This window comes from Oncorhynchus kisutch, linkage group LG5 (genome assembly GCF_002021735.2).
Source record: "Oncorhynchus kisutch isolate 150728-3 linkage group LG5, Okis_V2, whole genome shotgun sequence".
NCBI classification, from domain to species: Eukaryota; Metazoa; Chordata; class Actinopteri; order Salmoniformes; family Salmonidae; genus Oncorhynchus; species Oncorhynchus kisutch.
This window is the reverse complement of record NC_034178.2, coordinates 58,403,468-58,421,306: the sequence shown is the minus strand read 5'-3', so window position 1 is coordinate 58,421,306 and position 17,839 is coordinate 58,403,468. Positions and strand designations below refer to the sequence as shown.

The 17,839-nt window shown below is 42.0% G+C and overlaps 1 protein-coding gene across 1 annotated transcript; it reads right to left on the bottom strand.

Moving 5' to 3' along the window:
* Nucleotides 1-1,498: 1,498 nt before the first annotated feature.
* On the bottom strand, nucleotides 1,499-16,079 carry LOC109890273 (calcium/calmodulin-dependent protein kinase type 1D-like). The gene is made up of 13 exons (XM_020482258.2): nucleotides 14,307-16,079; nucleotides 14,099-14,204; nucleotides 9,606-9,731; nucleotides 9,451-9,525; nucleotides 9,022-9,160; nucleotides 8,569-8,692; nucleotides 8,189-8,264; nucleotides 7,910-8,022; nucleotides 2,938-3,016; nucleotides 2,700-2,787; nucleotides 2,260-2,579; nucleotides 2,027-2,138; nucleotides 1,499-1,871 (listed from the first exon to the last, which is right to left on the bottom strand). The coding sequence occupies exons 1-12, from the start codon at nucleotides 14,320-14,322 to the stop codon at nucleotides 2,066-2,068; spliced, it is 1,335 nt and encodes a 444-aa protein (XP_020337847.1). The 5' UTR covers nucleotides 14,323-16,079; the 3' UTR covers nucleotides 1,499-1,871; nucleotides 2,027-2,065.
* Between the last annotated feature and the right edge of the window lie 1,760 nt (nucleotides 16,080-17,839).

Here is a 17,839-nt window from a genome sequence, read left to right as displayed (position 1 = left end):
AGCTTGATTCAGTTCAGACAACATCACATAAAGTAGTCAAAGCCAATGAATTAATGACTTAGAATCTAGCTGTCACAGCTATCATATCAGCAAAAAAAAGTATATATATATATATATATATATATATATATATATACACACACACACACACACACACACACACACACACACACACACACACACACACACACACACACACACACACACACACACACACACACACACACACATATTATATATAAATATATATATATATACACATATATATACACACACACATATATATATATATATATATAAAAGTACATTTGTTTTCCATAGGTCAATAACCATTAGTCATGGACAATTATACATTGCAAATATAGTACCAGTCAAAAGTTTGAACACATCTACTCATTCAAGGGTTTTTCTTTCTTTTGATTATTTTCTACATTGTATACTAGTAGTGAAGACATCAAGACTATGAAATAACACATGGAATCATGTAGTAACCAAAAAAGTGTTTAACAAATAAAAATATATTTTAGATTTTAGATTCTTCAAAGAAGCCACCCTTTGCCTTGATGACGGCTTTGCACACTCTATTCTTTCGCTCACCCAGCTTCATGAGGTAGTCACCTGGAATGCATTTACATTGAAAGTTGATGAAACTGGCACTCATGAGGACCCAGCGTTTCTTCTGCTGCAGAGGATAAGTTCATTAGAGTTACCAGCCTCAGAAATTGCAGCCCAAATAAATTCTTCACAGAGTTCAAGTAACGGACAGATCTCAACATTAACTGTTCAGAGGAGACTGTGTGAATCAGGTCTTCATGGTCAAATTTCTGCAAAGAAACCCCTACTAAAGGACACCAATAAGAAGAAGAAGAGAGACTTGCTTGGGACAAGAAACACGAGCAATGGACATTAGACCGGTGGAAATCTGTTCTTTGGTCTGACAAGTCCAAATTTGAGATTTTTGTTTCCAACCGCCGTGTCTTTCTGAGACGCAGAGTAGGTGAACGGATGATTTCTGCATGTGTAGTTCCTACTGTGAAGAATGGAGGAGGGGGTGTGATGATGCTTTGCTGGTGACACTGTCAGTGATTTATTTAGAATTCAAGGCAAACTTAACCAGCATGGCTACCACAGCATTCTGAAGCGATACGCCATCCCATCTGGTTTGCGCTTAGTGGGACTATCATTTGTTTTCAATAGAACAATGACCCAAAACACACCTCCAGGCTGTGACAGGGCTACTTGACCAAGAGGGAGAGTGATGGAGTGCTGCATCAGATGACCTGGACTCCACAATCAGGAAAACCAGCTAACAAGTGCTCAGTATATGTGGGAACTCCTTCAAGACTGTTGGAAAAGCATTCCAGGTGAAGCTGGTTGAGAGAATGTCAAGAGTGAGCAAAATATGTTTTGATTTGTTTAACACTTTTTTTGGTTACTATATGATCCCATATGTGTTATTTCATAGTTTTGACATCTTCCCTATTATTCTACAATGTAGAAAACAGTAAAAATTAAGAAAAACCCTTGAATGAGTAGGTGTGTCCAAACTTTTGACTGGTACTGCATGACAGAATGTACACTTCTAAAGCTTAATCGACAGTAGCTTGGGTCAGAGAAATTAAAGTTTGCATTTGTGTGTGTGAGTGCATACATTTGTGCGTGAGTGTAAATGTACTGCACTGTAATTGGGTATGAACCCCAGGTCTTCCTGTGTTCTCCTCTGGAGAAGGTTCAGGCCCCGGGTCCTTGCTATGGGCCCCTGGAAATCTCAGAAGAGCACTACAGAAATGAACCAGCAGGAGGCAGCAGACAGACACCTGTAGAGCAGCAAGGAGTGGCTCAAACTTCTTGACTGCAACACTGCAGAAACACTGGAGAGAGAGAAGGGGGGTTCACATGAAGATTCATATAATTCAAGTGAGAAAGTTGGGTGTTTTCCTATCAACTTATCTCTCTGCATTTTGTTTATTGTGTGCATGAGTGTATTCAAAAGAACATGCATATTGTGTATATGAGACCAATTTACCTTGACGTAGTTGAATTGATCCTCAGGCCAATCAACCAATCACATGACAGAACACACCCCAGTTTGCATCATCTGGCCATTCCTATTGGTCGCCCTGTCCATGGCGTCACAGCTGAAACACGACATTAAAAAGCAGAGCCTTCAGAACCACAGATTCTACACTTAGTGGACATATCTGAACCCCCCCCCCCCCGACTGCTACATTCCCCTCCACTCAGTCCACTTGGACTCACCTTTTAGCTGCCGTGAATGAGGAGCAATTCTCTGCGTTATATGTCTCCATGACGACCGGCGCGTGCATGGGCTCGCTGTGACTGGCTCTCAGGCCCCGGTACTGTGCCTCTGGAGGGGTCATGTGACACATTGGGATCGGGAGGCTGCTGGTGGAGTCAACATCCTCTGTGGTGATGTTGTTGACACCCCGCAGGGGATTCTGGGAGTAGCAGGGGTTGATGGCTATGGCAGGGATGGGAGGGAGAGGGGCGTCGGGGTCGGCATGGGCCAACTGCAGCTTCTTTATGTGTTTGATGGCTGCTGTGGCGTTGAAGGCTTGCTGTAACACACACAAACACACAGGAATATTAGCATTCATATGTTTGTATAAATAATTGGGTTTTGTTAATAATAATAATATAATAAATGTATGTATGCTAGCATACTGTATGTTGCTCACCCTCCATTTGGACTTGGCAAAGTTCCTCTGGATCTGCATGCTGACTGATTTATAGATGTCCTGATCCCTCGCTGTCTTTCCAATGACCCTGCAACAGGAAATGACATTGATAGGGTCACCAGGAACTAGTAATAAACAGGAAAGAGTGAGCTACCTAGACACTGATCTGAGGTCAGGTTTCTATTTTGATGAGATGAGCAGAGGATAGGCTGATCCTGTATCTGTGTGTGTGACTCACCAGGGGTGTCTGAGGGCCTGTTCTGTGGTGAACCGTTTGTTAGGGTGCTTCTGCATCATGTTCCGGATGAAGTCTTTCGCTATGGAAACAGAGACCGACAGAAACATCAACAACTGACATGGAACTTTCAGCCTTCTAAAAATTATGAATATCTTTAATATATACAGTACCAGACAAAAGTTTGGACACACCTACTCATTCAATGGTTTTTCTTATTTTTTTTTAACAATTTTCTACATTGTAGAATAATAGTGAAGACATCAAAACTGTGAAATAACACATATGAAATCATATCGTAAACAAGAAAGTGTTAAAACAAATCAAAATATATTTTATGTTTGCGATTCTTCAAAGCAGCCACCCTTTCCCTTGATGACGGCTTTGCACACTCTTGGCATTCTCTCAACCAGCTTCATGAGGTAGTCACCTGGAATGCATTTCAATTAACAAGTGTGCCTTGATGAAAGTTAATTTGTGGAATTTCTTTCCTTCTTAACACGTTTGAGCCAATCAGTTATGAGAAGGTAGGGGTAGTATACAGAGATAGCCCTATTTGGTAAAAGACAAAGTCCATATTATGGCAAGAACAGCTCAAATAAGCAAAGAGAAACTACAGTCCATCATTGCTTTAAGACATGAAGGTCAGTCAATACGGGTCTCAATCATAGGCAGGTGTCGTTAGTTGTCTCTGATTGAGAATCATACTTAGGTAGCCTTTCGTGGGTGTTTATTTCCTGTTTAGTGTTTTGTCATTCACCTTACGGGACTGTTCGTTTATTGTTTATTGTTTTTGTTCAGTGTTCATTTTGCTTCATTAAATTATGGACACTTACCACGCTGCGTTTTTGGTCCTCCAATCCTTCTCGCTACTCTTCCTCAGAAGAGGAGGACGAGATCCCTTACAGAAACACCCACCACAAAGGGACCAAGCAGCGTGGTAATGGGCAGCAGCAGCGATGTCAGGACTCCTGGACTTGGGAGGAGATTCTGGACGGCAAGGGACCATGGGCACAGGCTGGAGAATATCTCCGCCCCAAGGCTGAGCTGGAGGCAGCGATAGCCGAGAGGCGGTGGTATGAGGAGGCAGCACGGCGCCGCGGCTGGAAGTCCGAGAGGCAGCCCCAAAAATGTATTGGGGGAGGACGAGATCCCTTACAGGCAGTCTGACCTGACCACCTGTTACGCGAGTGCAGCAAGGAACCAAGGTAAGTTGCTATCTAGCATTAACTTCTTACGGCTGAGATCCCGTTAACGGAATCGATACAGCCAGTGAAAGTGCAGGGCACCAAATTCAAACAGAAACTTCATAATTAAAATTCCTCAAACATACACGTATTTTACACCATTTTAAAGATCAACTTGCTGTAAATCCCACCACAGTGTCCGATTTCAAAAAGGCTTTATGATGAAAGCATACCATCTGATTATGTTAGGTCAGTACTAGAAGTTGACCGATTAATCGGAATGGCCGAATAATTAGGGCCGATTTCAAGTTTTCATAACAACCGGAAATCTGTATTTTTGTACGACAATTTTTTTTAATACAAATTTTATTTTACAACTTTATTTAACGAGGCAAGTCAGTTCAGAACAAATTCTTATTTTCAATGACGGCCTAGGAACAGTGGGCTAAATGCCTTGTTCAGGGGCAGAACAACAGATTTTTACCTTGTCAGTTCAGGGATTCAATCTTGCAACCTTACGGTTAACTAATCCAACGCTCTAACCACCTCCCTCACGAGGAGCCTGCCTGTTACGAGAATGCAGTAAGAAGCCAAGGTAAGTTGCTAGCTAGCATTAAACTTATCTTATAAAAAACAATCAATCATAATCACTAGATGATATTACTAGTTTATCTAGCATGTCCTGCGTTGCATATAATCGATGAGGTGCGCATTCGCGAAAAAGGACTGTCGTTGCTCCAACGTGTACCTAACCATAAACATCAATGCCTTTCTTAAAATCAATACACAGAAGTATATATTTTTAAACCTGCATATTTAGCTGAAATAAAGGTTAGCAGGCAATATTAACCAGGTGAAATTGTGTCACTTCTCTTGCGCTCATTGCACGCAGAGTCAAGGTATATGCAACAGTTTGGGCCACCTGGCTCATTGCGAACTAATTTGCCAGAATTTTACGTAATTATGACATAACATTGAAGGTTGTGCAATGTAACAGCAATATTTAGACTTAGGGATGCCATCCGTTAGATAAAATATGGAACGGTTCCGTATTTCACTGAAAGAATAAACGTTTTGTTTTCTAAATGATAGTTTCTGGATTCGACCATATTAATGACTTAAGGCTCGTATTCTTTTAGTGTTATTATGTTATAATTAAGTCTATGATTTGATAGAGCAGTCTGACTGAGCGATGGTAGGCACCAGCAGGCTCGTAAGCATTCATTCAAACCAGCAGCAGCTCTTCGCAATGCTTGAAACACAGCTCTGTTTATGACTTCAAGCCTATCAACTCCTGAGATTAGGCTGGCAATACTATAGTGCTTATAAGTACATCCAATAGTCAAGGGTATATGAAATACAAATGGTATAGAGATAAATAGTCTTATAATTCCAATAATAACTAGAAACTTCTTAACTGGGAACATTGAAGACTCATGTTAAAAGGAACCACCAGTTTTCATATGTTCTCATGTTCTGAGCAAGGAACTTAAACGCTCGCTTTTTTACATGGCACATATTGCACTTTTACTTTCTTCTCCAACACTGTGTTTTTGCATTATTTAAACCAAATTAAACATGTTTCATTATTTATTTGGGACTAAATAGATTTTTATTTATGTATTATATTAAGTTAAAATAAAAGTGTTCATTCAGTATTGTTGTAATTGTCATTATTACAAATATATATATAAAAATCGGCCGATTAATCGGCGCCGGCTTTTTTGGGTCGGTAATCGGTATTGGTATCAGCATTGAAAAACCATAATCGGTCGACCTCTAGTTCCCACCGTGAAGCATGGAGGAGGAGGTGTGTTGGTGCTTTGCTGGTGACACTGTCTGTGATTTATTTAGAATTCAAGGCCCACTTAACCAGCATGGCTACCACAGCATTCTGCAGCGATACCCCATCCCAGCTGGTTGAGAGAATGCCAAGAATGTACAAAGCTGTCATCAAGGCAAAAGGGGGCTACTTTGAACAATCTCAAATATAAAATAGAATTTGATTTGTTTAACACTTTGTTGGTTTCTAACTGATTCCATGTGTTATTTTATAGTTTTGATGTCTTCACTATTATTGTACATTGTAGAAAATAGTAAAAAATAAAGAGAACAATAAAGATTGGCTTAACGCACCACCACTAATGACCTGTGGAGCTTTTCAAAGTAATGTTTTCTTCACCTCAAACAGCAAGCAAACCATGTCTGTTTTTACATCCATTGAGAATTACAATAGTTCCTCAATGTATTTGAAAAATCTTTCCAGCTCTCTCCCTTTCGATAACCCCTCAGCATGAAGGGAAAAATGTCATGCTCTGATCCTGTGGAAACGTCATAAAAAAGGCCTATCAGTGCTTGACTTGGACTGAAATAGGTTCAGGTACTAATTTTGGGTGTTGGTACTGTTGATATTGAAATGCAGGAGCTCCACAATACTTTTGAGCTAATATTCTATAAGAGGAAGAGGAGCTCAAGCAGTAGAACATTTGAGGTGCCAGTACCCAGCTCCGGTGAGCTTCTTCCCAAGTCAAGCACTGCTTCTTATCTCGGGCAAATGTTTTTATTCTGGTTTTATTTCCTGCAGTGTCTATTAGTGTCCAAACGCACGGACGCTTTCACACTCTATATTGCTATAGTATTTTCCCAAATGCCTTACTCTACATCTGTAATGTCTCCTTCCAACTCACACTCTCAAACACATAGATCCCCTGAACGCAGCTCACTTTCCAGCCCACTTTCCAGCTCACACTCTCAAACACATAGATCCCCTGAACACAGCTCACTCTCCACATCCCAATCACCTGAATTCTGATCACCTGTTCACACACCTGTATGTCATTTACACACACTATTTAGTTCAGTTCTTTGCACCCCATCATTGTGAGGTATTGTTTGTTTTGGCATACATTCTATTCGGAGCTCTGTTTATTTCCGTATTAGTCCTCCCGTGTAGTGTTTGGCCATCCTCGCTAACGACACCACCCTGCCTGTACTTTTGCCTATTAGATTTCCTGTCAACCTCTTGCCTGATCTCCCGGACTACGTTACTACCCTTTCCCTGCCTGTACTGTTACCTTTTTGGAGTCCCTGTGTATGACCTTCTGCCTGCCCCTGGACCCAGCTACCTGCCTCCTCCTGTGTATGACCTTCTGCCTGCCCCTGGACCCAGCTACCTGCCTCCTCCTGTGTATGACCTTCTGCCTGCCCCTGGACCCAGCTACCTGCCTCCTCCTGTGTATGACCTTCTGCCTGCCCCTGGACCCAGCTACCTGCCTCCTCCTGTGTATGACCTTCTGCCTGCCCCTGGACCCAGCTACCTGCCTCCTCCTGTGTATGACCTTCTGCCTGCCCCTGGACCCAGCTACCTGCCTCCTCCTGTGTATGACCTTCTGCCTGCCCCTGGACCCAGCTACCTGCCTCCTCCTGTGTATGACCTTCTGCCTGCCCCTGGACCCAGCTACCTGCCTCCTCCTGTGTATGACCTTCTGCCTGCCCCTGGACCCAGCTACCTGCCTCCTCCTGTGGTCCTTTATTAGTAATAAACACCTCCTGCGCTTGAAACCAGCACTCTGTCTCCCATCGTACTCATTACAACGTCATTCCCAAACATTCTATGAATTTATGAAAACGACCATATCTAAGTGCTCGCTTGTCAGAAAATAAATTTAAAAACGTGTCATATTCTTCTTGGAGGTGTATATGAACAGATTTTAATAAGATTTCATGTTGCTAAAATGCTGTCAGTTCCACTTTAAATACCCTTGTTGATGTGGTGGTATTTGTCTTACCTGACTCAGAGATGTCATCCCAAAAAGGCGAGTGGAAAGCGTAGTCGGCCCTCATGATCTTAGCGAACAGACGTGTCTCGTTGTCCTCAAAGAAGGGAGGGTAGCCACACAGCCTGTCACACAGAGAGAGAGGGGGAACATACAGTAACAGAATTACAATAACCTTTCCCAAAAGTGATATAGTACTGCCATCTCACAATGCAGTCATCCTGATACTATGAAAGGGTTGAGAGGAGGTGCTGGCAGATATAGATCTAGATGTCCTAGATAGGCACTCACAGGATATATGTGATGACTCCTATGGACCAGCAGTCCACTGCCTTGCTGTAGGGTTTCTGAGCCAGAACTTCAGGGGCTATAGAGGATCAAATATAAACAGGGTTAGATACCATGCTAATACTATCTAGCGGTGCAATGAAGCTTTACTCTCTATTTCAATGACCAACCATCTAACACACACTTGCTGCACATCTGCATTAAATGAAATCGCATTGGTCACATGCGTTGAATACAACAGTGTAGACTTTACCGTGAAATGCTTGCTTACGAGCCCTCTGCATCACTGGGAAGGGCTCGTAAGCAAGCTTTTCACGGTAAAGTCTACACCTGTTCAGCCCATGTGACAAATTTGACTTGATTTGACACACACACTCTCTCACCAACATATCCTGGCGTGCCGCAGGCTGTGGACATCACTCCGTGGTCGGACATCTTGGACAGGCCGAAGTCACTGATCATGATCTTGGAGTTCTCGTCTGAGTCGAAGTATAGCAGGTTCTCTGGCTGCTCTCACACACAGGGAGACAGAGGGGGAGAGGGTCAACAAGCGGCAGAGGAACTGTTCTCTCAACATGGTATACAAAAAATAGATGGGTTCGAGGTTCGCTGTGAGTAAAGTAACGCTCCTTATACTTTCAATGCATTTTCTAGTAAAAAGTGGGTAAATGCTTATGTGTGTTTACCCTCCAATACACCACTGATGATATAGTAACGTGTATGAAACATGTTTGGAGTGGCAAATTGTATATTATTTATTGACCTTTTAGCTACATTAAAATGTACTTTGATCCCCACTCTCTACCAGGTATGTTGACTGTGTGTGTGTAACATACCTTGAGGTCCCTGTGCACTATGCTGTTCTCGTGAAGGTAGTTGACCGCTTGCAGTACTTGGCGGACCAGCTGGCTGGCGTCCTTCTCTGTGTACACCCCCCGATCTATGATACGGTCAAACAGCTCTCCACCAGACACCCTAGGAAAGAACACACACACATCAGAATCTCCCCACCATATTCACCATCATCATCCGCATCATCACCATAAACATCCTCGTCATCACCATAAACATCCTCGTCATCACCATAAACATTATCATCTTTGGCATCACCATCATCAGCATAATCATCATCACTATTCTCATCACCAGCATTTACAACCCTTATTAAACACCCGACTAATACAGCAAGTTCTCTAAAATAGCAACATTTCTCTGTAGGCTAATACATGTATTTAGCTTATGTAGTGATAAGGGTTTGCACTCACAGCTGCATGACGAGGTAATAGTGTGTCTGAGTCTCATAGAAATCTTCCAGTCCAATCACATTGTCATGTCTTATCCTGAGAGGAAGATTGAGAGATATGTGATGTTAACTTGTTCAGGTGTGAGAGTGTGTAAGAGTATGCGTGCGTGTACTCACTTCTTCAGCACAGTGATCTCGTTCTCTAGGTTGCTACAGCTGAGGTGTTTTTTCTTCAGACACTTCAGGGCGTACAGGTTTCCTGTCTTCTTCTCTCGCACCAAATACACCTCGGAGAACGAACCCCTACACACCCACACAGACAGACAGAGAAAAAGGTTAGTAGTAGTAATAGTAGTAAGGCGCCCCTGGAGGAAATGAGGGTTAAGTCCCTTGCTCAAGGGTACATTGATAGATTTTTCAAGTTATCGGCTCTGGTTCTCGAACCAGCGACCTTTCGGTTACTGGCCCAACACTCTAACAGCTAGACTACCTAACGCCATGTGCTGTAGGTGGAGTCACCACCATCCAGCCTCACTAGCCAGGCTCATAGCTGACACACAGCTAGGAACGAGACGAGGGTGTCCCAGATAGAGGCTCAGGTATGGCCTGTGCTCCTAAGGCCTGTGAATAGCAGCAGGGCAGGACTAGTGCTCAAGCACTTTACATAACCCAGCCTGAATCTCAGGACAGGGACCACTAAAATAATTGATTGATTGATTGAACTGATTAGATCATTAAAAGTAATAATCTGCTCAAGCGGGAGACAACATAATATACATAAAAACAAATTTGCCGATAAAAACACAATAAAGCCCGGAGGCTTATTTCCATTGTGGTCTTAATTTGTTCATTGTGTCCGTTTGTCTCTGTCTGACCTAGCACAGTCAACCCTGGATGAACCCTGAGCATGGTGGGTTGTTTCTTCGTCAGACCAAACAAACACCCCAGCCATAACATGACATCAGGAGAGAAGTTAGTGTTAATGCGTGGGAGGGAGCCAAAAGGATCATAAGACTCAAAATGGATCTACCCTCCATCTGCTGATTTCCCTGTTTGAAGGAGACCAAGGTGAGGGTAATCCTCTGTTTAGCAGACACTCTGGGCCTGACCGTCACATTACGACACCTGTGAAACCGATGCAATGAGTGTGTTTGTGACCAAAGACATCACTGTCTGGGAGAGACAGACATACAGACAGACACAACTAGGCCTGGGTTCAAATACTGCACTATTTGTTTTCTTTCAACACTTTGATTGAGCTTGCCACTTCGCTTCCTGGCAAAATGGGACCAATATACTAGTTCCAAAAGTGCAAATTCCTCTCATCTGATATTCCTAAAAGGCTCCATCAGACACTTAACGTATTTGAAAGAAAACTATACTAACTGAACCCAGGTCTGATGAACACACACATACAGATACTTCAATTCACACTCAAACTCACACATGCAGACATGCAGGCACACACATTCCCTCACACAGTAAACACACAGACACACAATCCCAGGCCCCTAATCCTATAACAGAGTTAGGATGTTCCTGAGCTGTAATGACGTCATTGCTCACCTGCCTGGTTCACACCTCTCTCTCAACGTCAGCCTCTCATTCACAGCCAGGGATGTTCTGGAGTATAAGCTGCTTGAGGAGAGGCTGATGAGTTGAGCAGGAGCCTCAGATAAACAGGCCAGGGGCCAGCAGACATACCACTCTCACTCTGCAGATATCAGCATTGTGTGGACAACTGGACAACGCTGTTTCTTCTATTTGATTTCGCAAAGCACAACAGACTCTGAAACAGTCATAAAGCCCCCTATACCCCACACATACTGTACATTCAAACACATGGGCTTAATGTATAAGCACACACAAAACACCAGTGTTTTCCCTATATGCTGAAGAAAATCCTAGGGGAAACACTGCAAAAACGAATACCAACACATGCACATGCACATGCCCACAAGCTGACATGAACACACGGCCGCACACACACACAGACAAGCACACACTCAGGCACAAATACACAACCAAACATGTACGCTCACACACTGGGCAGATATTAGTTAACCATTTTTACTACATTTTCAATGTCCTGTCCTCTTTTGGTTACTGTTGCTATCTCATCTCAAAGATCTCTAAAGAATTGTCTGTACTTGGGTCCTAGTTGAACCATATCCAAAGAGAGAGAAGCTGTATTGTGTGAGCGCCAAGTATTCCACTTCAGTTGATAAAGAAGACCTGCCCTGACCTGGGTCCTGATAATCTGATAATCTGGGTGGAATGTTCAAGCCCGTCCAGGATTATAGTGCCAAACTAGGATCCTTCTCTGGAAACCGGTAAAGTAGGTCTACTGGAGATCCACTCAATCATGTAATAATGTCCCTTTTCTCTGAGTTAAGAAGCTGACAAGAGTCGCTGCCCAGCAACAAAGGTCCACTGAAAACGACCAAGCAAAAAATGTCTGCCGTGCATCACCCAGGTAGGTTCTACATATTAGATGATGTGAATTATCCCAAAAACTAAACAATAGTGAAGACATCAAAATTATGAAATAACACATGGAATCATGTAGTATCCAAAAAGGTGTTAAACAAATCAAAATATATTTTAGATTTTAGATTCTTCAAAGTAGACACCCATTGCCTTGATGACAGCTTTGCATACTGTTGGCATTCTCTCAACCAGCTTCACCTGGAATGCTTTTCCAACAGTCTTGAAGGAGTTCCCACATATGTTGAGCACTTGTTGGCTGCTTTTCCTTCACTCTGTGGTCCAACTCATCCCGAACCCTCTCAATTGGGTTGAGGTCGGGTGATTGTGGAGGCCAGGTCATCTGGTGCAGCACTTCATCACTCTCCTTCTTGGTCAAATAGCCCTTACACAGCCTGGAGGTGTGTTGGGTTATTGTCCTGTTGAAAAACAAATGATAGTCCAACTAAGCGCAAACCAGATGGGATGGGGTATCACTGCAGAATGCTGTGGTAGCCATGTTGGTTAAGTGTTCCTTAAATTCTAAATAAATCACAGACAGTGTCACCAGCTAAGCACCCCCACACCATCACACCTCCTCCTCCATGCTTCACGGTGGGAACCACACATGCGGAGATCTTCGTTCACTTACTCTGCATCTCACAAAGATATGGCGGTTGGAAACAAAAATCTCAAATTTGGACTTATCACACTAAAGGACAGACTTCCACCGGTCTAATGTCCATTGCTCGTGTTTTTTGGCCCAAGCAAGTCTCTTCTTATTGGTGTCCTTTAGTAGTGTTTTCTTTGCAGCAATTTGACCATGAAGGCCTGATTCACGCAGTCTCTGAGTAGTTGATGTTGAGATGTGTCTGTTACTTGAACTCTGTAAATATTTTTTTTTGTGCTGCAATTTCTGAGGCTGGTACCTCTAATGAACGTATCCTCTGCAACAGAAGTAACTGGGTCTTCCTTTCCTGTGGTGGTCCTCATGAGAGCCTGTTTCAATCCCAGTGCTTGATGGTTTTTGCAACTTCACTTGAAGAAACTTTCAAAGTTATTGACATTTTCCTGATTGACAGGCCTTCATGTCTTAAAGTAATGATGGACTGTCATTTTCTTTGCTTATTTGAGCTGTTCTTTCCATAATATGGACTTGGTCTTTTACCAAATAGGGCTTTCTTCTGTATACCACCCTTACCTGGTCACAACAACTGATTTACTCAAATGCATTAAGAAGGAAAGAAATTCCACAAATTAACAAGGCACACCTGTTAATTGAAATGCATTCCAGTTGACTACCTTATGAAGCTGGTTGAGAGAATGCCAAGAGTGTGCAAAGCTGTCTTGCTACTTTGAAGATTTGTTTAATACTTTTTTGGTTACTATATGATTCCATTTGTGTTATTTCATAGTTTCCACTATTATTATACAATGTAGAAAATAGTAAAAATAAAGAAAAACCCTGGAATGAGTAGGTGTGTCCAAACTTTTGACTGGTACTGTGTATTTATTTATAATTAAATGTTTTTGTTGTTGGGCAGATAGGTTCCCGATATCCCAACATCATAACTAGCTACAGTACCAAGAAGCCATTTCAGGCTATCAATCAAGTTCGAATAGCTAGCTTGTCTAACTATTTTAGCTGTCATGCTGGCTGGCAAGCAATTATTAAATGTACTGAATAAGATTCACATTCCTTTTAAACTTTTACCCAGATTTTAGCAGAGATGCAGAGAAGCCTATTTAGTTTCTTTAAAAAGAAAACACCAGTCAGGAGGATAGGAGGATACAGACAACTCAAGAGGTATGCTTAGATATAAAGAAAATAGAATAGAATTAATCATAATGATTATGGCTCTAGATTGTAGGAAAAAGCTGCTTCAGGTGTATGAAAAGTGCTAAATTCTCCAACTTCCTGACGGGGGGCCTAGCCCCCTTCAGACCACCGCCCAGCCATACTTTATGCCCCCTCAGATTTTGGGGGTGTGTGAGGGCCCTGCTCAAAATGAAAAGTGCTTTGAGTTATAAACGTAAAACACATTAAATGGCTTGAGGCACAGAGACAGAGTTAAAATGAAATTAAAACCTAGACACCAAGGTTTGCCTACAGTGTCCCCTTAGAATGATTACGTGGTGGTTTTAAACACTGACCTGGCTAGGAAAACCCTCCAGGCTCCAATCATATCAGACAAAGTACTTACGATCCCAGCACTTGTTTGAATTCGAACACATCTCTGATGTTGTTGGTGACTTTCTTCCAACTGCAAGTTATTTCTTTGCGACCCATGTTGTCGTCACTGCAGGCTCCTGGAACAACAAAATACAGACAGGCAGGTTTACTCTTCTGTCTCGTTAAGACTGGGCTGTCTTAGATGTATATACCTCAATTTTTGTAAAGACAACCCTCACCACACATAAAGAACATGACCAAACACTATGGGCCAGTGTTTCACAAATGGCGGGTGGGTACTGGGGACCGACCCACTGGTAGGTCACAGCCAGTTCCTCTTGGGTCACGTCTTAGGACTAATATGGCTAGACACATCGTTTGGGCACAAGAAAGTATGAAAGGCTTCAAGTAGATCACAAAACAAAAAATGTTTGGGGACCACGGCTTTGGTGGATACCTTCATTTTGTATACAACCCCGTTTTCCTTACATAAAGCTTGCATGTTCAGTATGAGGTCAGTCATGATTGGGCTAAGCTTGTTTGTACCTATTACTTACAGAAGGCCCAAAGGGGTGCAGGATTAGAGCTGTAATGCCTAGTAATGGTTACTTTTCTACCCCCCCCCCCTCTCCTTTCTCTGCCAATTCAGGAAACAGATTACTGTTGATTCCCTGACAAACCCCAAAACTTGGTCTACTTATCATCCTGACCTTCACATGAGGCAGTTGTTGTGCCTCAAACTCTCACCAAGCTGGTTGTTTATTTTTACATCAGCATCTGAATAAAAAGGTATCTTAAGCACCCTTGAGTTCTCTGAATGCCATCAGGCATATCAGGCAACATAGAAAGTGTAGGTAGACCATGGTAGAATTCCATTTTGGGAGAATCCATAAATGGAGTTGGTCGTGTGTCCATTCCATGCATATTTCTTTTTGTAAGCTTTGTCCAGTTTAAAATGAATCCAAAAAACAACGTCTTTTCCAGATAATTCATAATATCCAGTAGCACTGTGGGAAGAATCCGGGTGATCATCCGATAGCATCCATCCAATAGGTCCTCAGAACAGTGCATAAAATGTTCATATTCCTTTTACACATGGATAAATCAGGTGGATGTTGAAAACTATGCCCATATGAAACTACAGTAAATGGTTCATTACTTGAAGCCAGAGATAGCACTTCATTTCAATTATATAACATGCTCTATTTTATTTTTACAAACAACTTTATTTTCTCTAATAATGTAGCCTAGACTTAACACTGAAAACACTGACACAACAACAAAGTCTTTAGATCTAAATAACTGAATGGAAAAGTAAAATGGCCATTTGTTCTTACCTTAGCTACAGAGAGGAGCGAGCGGACACTTTTTGAGGTATCTCGATAGAACTACTTGCCTCTTCCCTGCAGACACTTCAGCCGAGCGTCTAGGGGGCGTGTTTTGCGCTCCACATCACTTGCGCTGCAGTCCCCCAACACATCCTGCGCGGTTTATTCGCGACAATGCAGTATAGTGTCAGTGGATAACGTGCTAGTTTACTGTATAGGAAAACAACCCGTAACCTGCCAGATTGGCATATTTTGCTTTAGATGGCCTCATTGTGAACCTATGGCAAGACTATTCAACTACGTAATTGCATTCTGGGGGTGCATACATTACTTTAAATAACTATATGAGTGCTTTCAATATTGTATTATGTCATAGTATCACGCATTTGCATTTGCAGTATTATAAATTATGAGTAAATTGTTGATAATATCTATCTTTGTTACATCTCACATTGTTATATGGGTGTAATAAGTGCTTTTGCCAATTTTAGCCACGCATTGTAATGCATTATACCTTCCCTGTAGGCTTTTCGTATCTTTCCATGTGTACATTGAGGGTCCGGGTACAGGTGGATGGATTACTTTCTGTAGGAGCAAGGACTGGATGGACGGATACGAATAACTATTTAACAGCTTCAACCGTTAAACCACATTGAACACCATCAACCACAATTCAAGACTGTCACTTCCAGCCTCAATAAAGCTATTACAACGTCATTAATGCCTTGGCCAATCAGAAAACATATGATTAGTTACTGGGTAAATGACAAATAACAAATAGATCTCGCTAGATTTGAGCATACCTCAGTATGATTCTACCTCTCGTTCGTTCAGCCGTTCCTATGGTTAAACTTATTGGGGAAAGAATAGGGTTTTCGGTTTATTACAGAAATGCTTCAAAATTCACAAAAAGTGACTTTAGCTGATGAAGATTATCTCATAGAACAAAACCTATAAGATCCCCTGGCGTGTATCCAAACACCTTCCAAAAAATACATACATTTTCCCATAGGCTATGTTCTACGAACCATGGCGGATTTAATGCCTACAAAAATTACATTACCATTGCTCTCTATTCCACACATTTCAGAAATCCATGTAAAATAACTGAGTTTAGTTTAACAAAAAAAGAATACTATCTTACACAATCATCAAACTGTTTCATTGTATTTCAGCGTACCCAACTGCAGGTGCACATTGTTTGGCTGGGTATATAATCTACAGCCTAAATATGACGCCATCACCCCAATACCACACACAATTAGGTGCCTGCTGAATATCTTAATGTGTAAGTCCCAACCTGTCTCCTCCCTCTGATATGAAAGCTGTCCTGGTTCACACCAAGCTGCAAGCATTCTCTCTGCTGTAGCATTGACAATAGTGTGTGTGTGTGTGTGTGCGTGACAGGGTTTGGAGACCTATGGCCTCACTCTGGCCACCTATTAAAATAGAAATGCATGACAACATTCATCATTTCTGATTCTATGATTGTGATAGTCCCCTCTCTCTGCCATAGAACACGTTTTATAAGGCGCAAGACTGGACACCCTAAACTAAAGCTGGATGAAGAAGATCTTAGGGAGTAGAGAAGCCCTGTAACAGATTAAGAGGGTGCTAGCGCTTTCTCTATTACCTCATCATCCACTGCTGTTGTAGTTTTGTACCTACATACAGTTGGTCAGTTCTGTCTGCAGTGTCCCTCTGGACTGAGGGGTCAGATCAAGACCCTACCACTACCAGGTTAGGAGTTCTTGAAAAGCATGTTCTTGAAGAACCAAAACATGAACCGGTGAGCTGAACATGTGACTAAAACTGCATACAGTCTGCTGTATTCCCTAAAATGGGGAGTCAATATCACATAAAGCTACATTAGGTTCAGGGTTCAAATATAGAAATGCCTGGCCTGCTGGGCACTCCCGCTTGCGTTTAAAATGCCAAAATACCATCAGAGTAGGATTCTATTGCACATGACTCAGCCCATATGCTACTGAGGCGGTGCAGCATAACCAATCAGAGCTGCAGTAGGCCTATATTTAAATAGACCCTAGACCCTTATATGGATCTGTGCCATTTACTTAGAACTGGACTGTGTTTACAGCTGTGGTTGTGAGTGTTTTGAGATCAAAGCAAGAGCTGCATGTAGCCATGTGTGCACATTTTATTCATAACCTTTGCTAGTTAGTGAGCTTTTAGCCCACTTGTAATTTGTAGTCAGCAATAGGGGAGTGATTGTTTCCTTCAAGAGCACAAAATGTGTACATTTTTAGACATCTTTGAAAAGGGAGTCAGGTAAATACATTTGATTTTGTCTTAAAAGGGGCAGTGATGTATTTTGAGACAGGCTTGAATAAGCTAAGTAGCCAACATGCAGAGGGTAGAATAATTTGTCTGATTCTCTATAATAATGGTATGGGAATAATAATGGATATTATTTTGTAAAGTGG

Coding starts and splice junctions, on each gene's coding strand:
- LOC109890273 (XM_020482258.2), bottom strand. Junction 9,732..14,098: donor TTCAAACAAGTGCTGGGATC/GTAAGTACTTTG, acceptor GTGGGTGTGTAG/GGGTTCGTTCTCCGAGGTGT. Junction 8,693..9,021: donor TAGTGCACAGGGACCTCAAG/GTATGTTACACA, acceptor GTGTGAGAGCAG/CCAGAGAACCTGCTATACTT.